This window comes from Postia placenta (genome assembly GCF_002117355.1).
Source record: "Postia placenta MAD-698-R-SB12 unplaced genomic scaffold POSPLAscaffold_20, whole genome shotgun sequence".
Lineage (NCBI taxonomy): Eukaryota > Fungi > Basidiomycota > Agaricomycetes > Polyporales > Adustoporiaceae > Rhodonia > Rhodonia placenta.
Genome location: NW_020169851.1, coordinates 330,926 through 336,846, shown reverse-complemented (window position 1 = coordinate 336,846; position 5,921 = coordinate 330,926). Strand labels below are relative to the sequence as shown.

The following is a 5,921-nucleotide window of genomic DNA, read 5'->3' as shown; positions in this document are numbered from 1 at the left end:
GGCTCGAGGGGAATGGACTAGTCGAAGGGATTTACCGTCCTTCTTGACGACACAGAACCACCGCGATCGATACGACGAGTTCGATGGCTCGTAGACTCCGGCGGCGATCTTTCGCTTGATCACCGCGCAGACCTCGTTGTAGATCCCGGGCGGAATGGGGATATTCTTCTGCACCCAGGGCGTGTGAGGAACGACGGGGAAATCGACGGGAGGGAAGTACTCGGGCTTGAAGCATCCGCGCTCGTCGTCGGTCCAGGCGAAGGCTTCTGTCACGAGTTGGCACGGCGCCTAGCCGTTTTTTAATTTTTCCTTTTCGCGGGTTCGAACCCGCGACCTCTGTACTACTTGCCTGATACGGACGCATCATATCTACTGTACGATTAGATTAGATGGGGCGGCAGCGCACGGCACAGCTCGGGCTCCGCTGACACAGCCGCTTTGACTCACCGGCCCCCGGGGCCGCGTCGGCATGCTGTGCACGGACCAGCTGCGCACGGACCAACGCGCACAGCCTGCCCTAATCTCCCCATGTATATAAACCGGCCTCTGCTGCCCTAGGGACCTCAGTTTCGACCTCTTGTCCCTAGGTCAGTAAGCTCTTATTTGTATCCTTTACTTACCCTTACTGACTAATACATTTTCTTGTCCCTAGCCTTAGGTTTGAGCCTCGCTCACCATCGCTTCGGTGAGAACCAGTCGGACGCCCCTCGCTTCTAGGTATTCCCCTGTCGCTTGACCTCAAGTCGCGACATTAGGTCAAAACTCTCCCAAGCGACCGGCGTCCCTTCAGGACTCCCACTGCTCATATTCACTTCCTATAGGTTGGGTGGTGCGCACCCTTACTGTACCCTACGATACCTAGATAGCGTACTATACATCGCCACCACTTAGGGAACGAACTCTTCAGTACCTGCACTTCAGTGGGCGGTACTTGTCCTCACGGACGCGTGGCTTAGGTTCCTGCTGCATACTAGCCAAAAGCAGTACTGGGCCCCACGTGAACTGCGAACCCTAGTGTTACCTCGGGCGCCGTAGGTGTAAGCTAGCTAGCACGGCCTTTCGTAGCACGCGCACCTCCCCTTCCTCCCCCCATCAACGTGGCTGACGAATTCTTCGACTGCTCTCGACTTGAGCACGCCTTCGACACCCAGGATCAGGTCGACGTCTCTCGTGACGACCCAAAGAGCAGCGAAGACAGACCTCCCTTCTTCATCTGTGATCGGCAGCCGTGCCCTAATTGCACTCCACGATCCATCACTGTTGACGAAGGGCACTTCGTACCAATCCGACGAGTCCAACACCCCCACGGCCCTGCACTCCGGTACGCTGGCACCTCGAGATCTACATCTCGCCACGTCACTCCCGTCCCATCTCGACCTGCCTCGCCAGGCACCCGCATCCCCCAACCTGTCGCCAGTACAGGTCAAGCGCGAGGAGATCCCCATCTCCCTCGAGGAACTGAGGCAGTCGCACAGCCTACAGCGACCCCTCAAGCGATCCCCCAGTCCTCCCTGGGGCCGCGGTTGGAAAGGCCTCCCAAGACCGAGCCCCGCGACACTCCGCCGCATTCTTGGGCCAGCTCGTCGTCAGTGGTCACCGCCTCGACTTCAGTCCCTGTCCTACGTCACCCCGCCTCCGGACTTCCTCAACCGGCTTCACCACCGTCGCCGCCGCGAGGCCGCTCAAGCACTCGCTCCTCGAGAAGTCCGCCCGGCGGACAGTCACAACAGTCACCTTCGTCCGCGGGCAGTCCTTCGTCCCCCTCGTCGCCGATAATGTCCTCTCCCGCTGCCGTCCCCGATAAGGAGACGTTGAAGCTCCTCCTCCCGCTCCGATACGATGGGAAGTCGGTGATTGAATGCAACCGCTTTATCTCGCAGTTGCTCATCTACTGGACGATCAACACGTCCCTCTCTTCCCTCGAGCTGAAGATCCAGGTTGCCCTCAGTCTCCTCGACGGTGACGCGCGAGCTTGGGCCACCCCCATCTTCTCCCAGCTTGCCTCCGTCCAAATCGGGATCCAGGGAGCGACAACCCCCTTCGTCGACGAAAAAGCCTTCCTTCAGGCATTCAAGGCCCGTTTTGGCAATCTCGACGACGCCGCTGCGGCACAGGTGGAGCTTACCAAGCTCTGCGCCGACAAAACCATGCGCGAGAAGCGCACCGCCGCAGAATTCTCTGCACTGTTCAAGGGTCCGGCGGACCGTTCCGGGTATGGGAACCTGGAACTACGCAACAAGTACCTGAGCGGCATCCCTTCCCGCGTCTATCGCAAGCTCGAGCTCGAAACCTTCGCCATGTGGCAAGCCGCTGACAAGCGCGCCACCGAGGTCGAGCAAATCCTCGACGTTAGCCGGGCTCGTCGGCCCGAGCTAAACAGCTTCTTCTCGGCACGGGGTCGAGGACGCGGAGGGGCTCGTGGTGGTGCACCCTCGTCACACGCAGCTTCGGCCAGCATCAACGCGGCCGTCGGAAAAGGAAACTTCCCCGGCACATGCTTCGGCTGTGGGAGGCAAGGGTACCGACGCTTCGAGTGCCCCAATTGTAAGGATAAGCCTTACACAAAACGCGCCGACGCGCGGGCTACGGTTGCCTCGGGATCCACCCAGGCTGCGACAAGCGCCCCCGTCACGACATCACCCTCGGCAAGTATAAGTGCCGCTTCAGCGAAATCCGAGCAATCGGAGCTGGCGGACTTAATGGCACAGGTGAAGTCGATGCGCGAGGAGCTCGAACACTATCGGGCGATGAAGGAGGAGGGTTTTTGATCCGGTCCGCGCTTCGTGCCGCACGCGTCGGGCCGCGAGTATCATCATGTAATAAATATAACGTATTGTCGACTGCAATGGTGTACGAGCTGGACCAGGGGTCCCAGCATTTTCACATTCCAGTTCGACTCCAAGGAAAAAGACGGCACAAGGACATAATCGCTATGGTGGACAGCGGAGCCACCACAAAGTTTATCAACAAGCGATTCATTACAGAGAATAAGGTGCAGACGCGGAAGTTGAAGGAACCAATTCCGCTATACAACATTGACGGCACCCTGAACAAGGACGGAAGCATCTCGGAGGTAGCAGTACTACAGATGCGTATAGGAGAGCACGTCGAAAAAACGGTGTTCACGGTCACGGACATCGGTCCGGAAGATGTGATTGTCGGGTTGGATTGGCTACGCGAGCACAACCCCGAAATAGATTGGGAGAAGGGCTCCCTCAAATTGTCGCGATGCCCTGAAACGTGCAGTGACAGGAGGACTGGCCGAATGGAGCAAGCAGCGACTGCGCGTGATACGGGGGACAGGCCCACGGCACGCAGGTGTTCGCCGAAATCCAAACGGTCGGTTATAGGTGCCTGCCGGAGTAAGGTACTCCCGGACTTCGAACCCGAAGAAGATCCGGTGGAGGTAGAGTGGGATGAGGCCGATTTGATCGAAGCCTGGGAGCAAGGCATCACGCTTCCCGGTGCTCCTCAGCTGTTCGTCGCAGCAGGACATACGTACTCCCAGCTATTCGCTGAGGAAGAGATCAAAAAGAAGGTCGTTAAGACCGCCGAAGAGTCGGTACCTAGACAGTACCACGAGTTCCTGAATGTCTTCTCCAAGGAAGCATCAGAACGGTTACCCGAAAGGAAACCGTACGATCATGCGATCGAACTCGTGCCCGGCTACTCGACCTTCCATTCGAAGGTATACCCGTTGTCGAACAATGAGCAGGAGGAATTGGACAAATTCCTAAAGGAGCAGTTAGCGAAAGGCTACATACGGGAGTCAAAGTCACCAATCTCGTCCCCCTTCTTCTTCATCAAAAAGAAGGAAGGGACACTTCGACCCGTACAGGACTACCGCCGGTTGAACGCGATCACGGTCAAGAATCGTTATCCCTTACCGTTGATCGCCGAGATGGTGGATAAGCTCCGCGGTGCTACGCTCTTCACAAAGTTCGACATCCGATGGGGATACAATAACGTCCGGATCAAGGCCGGTGACGAATGGAAGGTGGCCTTTGTGACTAACCGAGGGTTGTACGAGCCCTTGGTGATGTTCTTCGGTCTCACCAACTCCCCTGCGACCTTCCAGGCAATGATGAACGAGATATTCCACGATCTCATCGTTGGTGGCAAGATCCTCGTATACCTGGATGACATACTCATCTTCTCCACCAACAAGGAGGAGCACGAGAAGGTCACACGCGAGGTTCTTCGTCGCCTTCAGGACAATGATCTGTTCCTGAAGCCTGAGAAGTGCGAGTGGGACGTTCCCAAGGTCGACTACGTCGGCTACGTGTTCGGTGGCGATGAGGTGGCGATGGATCCCGCGAAGCTAAAAGGAATTAATGAGTGGCCGGTACCCCGGAACAAAAAGGATGTTCAGAAGTTCCGGGGGTTCTCCAACTTCTACCGCCGCTTTATTAAGGACTTCGCTAAGATCTCGCGACCACTCGACCGACTCACAGGGAATGACCCATGGCATTGGGGCGAAGAAGAGCAGCACGCTTTCGATGAGCTCAAGCGGCTCTTCGCGACGACTCCAGTCTTGGCGCTGTACGACCCTAATTGGGAGACGCGCATTGAGGTTGATGCCTCGGGGTACGCCACTGGCGGCGTATTGATGCAGAAGCAGGACGACGGCAAATGGCATCCCATTGCCTTCAGATCCCATGCGATGGATCCGGCACAGCGGAACTATGAGATCTACGATAAGGAGATGCTCGCGATCATTGAGGCGCTAGACGATTGGCGCCACTACCTCGAGGGGTTACCCAATCAGTTCGAGATCGTGACCGATCATAAGAACCTCGAATACTGGCGTACATCCCAGCATCTCACGCGCTGTCAAGCGCGATGGTCGCTGTTCCTAGCTCGCTTCGACTTCCGCATCACGCACAAGGCCGGGACATCCAATGGAAAGGCTGATGCCCTGTCGCGTCGATCAGACCATCAGATTGGCGATGAGGACGATAACACCGATCAGGTAGTTCTCAAGCCAGAGCGCTTCCGCATCGCCTCCGCCCGGCGCGGTCATGCCTCGGTGACGGCCGATCAGTCGCTTCTGAAGCGCATCAGGGAATGTTCGGAGAAAGATCGGGAGGTAGCCGAGGCACTTGAAAAGGTACAGGACCTCGGGCCGCCCCGGCTGCAAAGGGGTTTTGAGGAGTGGAATGCCGAACAAGGGCTTCTGTTGTTCTGTGGGTGCGTGTACGTCCCAAAGAATGCGGAGCTCCGGCGGGATATTGTCAAGATCCACCACGACTCACCAATCGCCGGTCATGGTGGTCGTGCCAAAACCCTGGAGCTCGTATCACGGAACTACTGGTGGCCTGGAATGTCCAAGTTTGTCAATGAGTACGTAAGCACCTGCGACGTGTGCAACCGTACCAAGACATTCCCAGCCAAGCCCCAGGGTCCGCTGAAGCCGAATGAGATCCCCGAGCGCCCGTGGCAGATCATCACGACCGATATGATCGTCGGCTTGCCGAAGTCTGATGGGTTCGATTCGATCCTGGTCACCGCCGACCGCTTTACCAAGCAGGTCCACTTCTCGGCCTGTCATGAGACCCTGACGGCAGAAGGTGCAGCAGACCTATACATCCGCGATGTGTTCAAGCATCATGGGGCCCCGGCCAAGGTCATATCAGACCGAGGTCCCCAGTTCGCTTCGAAATATCTCCATGCGGTGTACAAGGGTCTGGGAATCGAGCCGGCGCTGTCCACGGCGTTCCACCCTCAGACGGACGGCCAGACTGAGCGCTGGAATCAGGAGATCGAGCAGTACCTGCGTGCTTTCACAAGCCACAGGCAGGATGATTGGGCAAAGCAGTTGCCGCTCGCGGAGTTCGCATTGAACAACCGAGTTCACTCCGCGACCGGGCACTCCCCTTTCTTCCTGCATCAGGGGTACAATCCTGAGATCCAAGTGCGGA

The 5,921-nt window shown here is 57.4% G+C and overlaps 1 protein-coding gene across 1 annotated transcript; it reads left to right on the top strand.

Moving 5' to 3' along the window:
* Nucleotides 1-897: 897 nt before the first annotated feature.
* POSPLADRAFT_1113649 (hypothetical protein) lies at nt 898-2,360 on the top strand (the record flags this gene model as incomplete). Its single annotated transcript, XM_024483415.1, has 3 exons — nt 898-956; nt 1,036-1,037; nt 1,066-2,360. Coding segments are annotated over 3 exons (1,356 nt in total), but the record flags the coding sequence as incomplete, so codon positions are not given.
* Nucleotides 2,361-5,921: the final 3,561 nt, after the last annotated feature.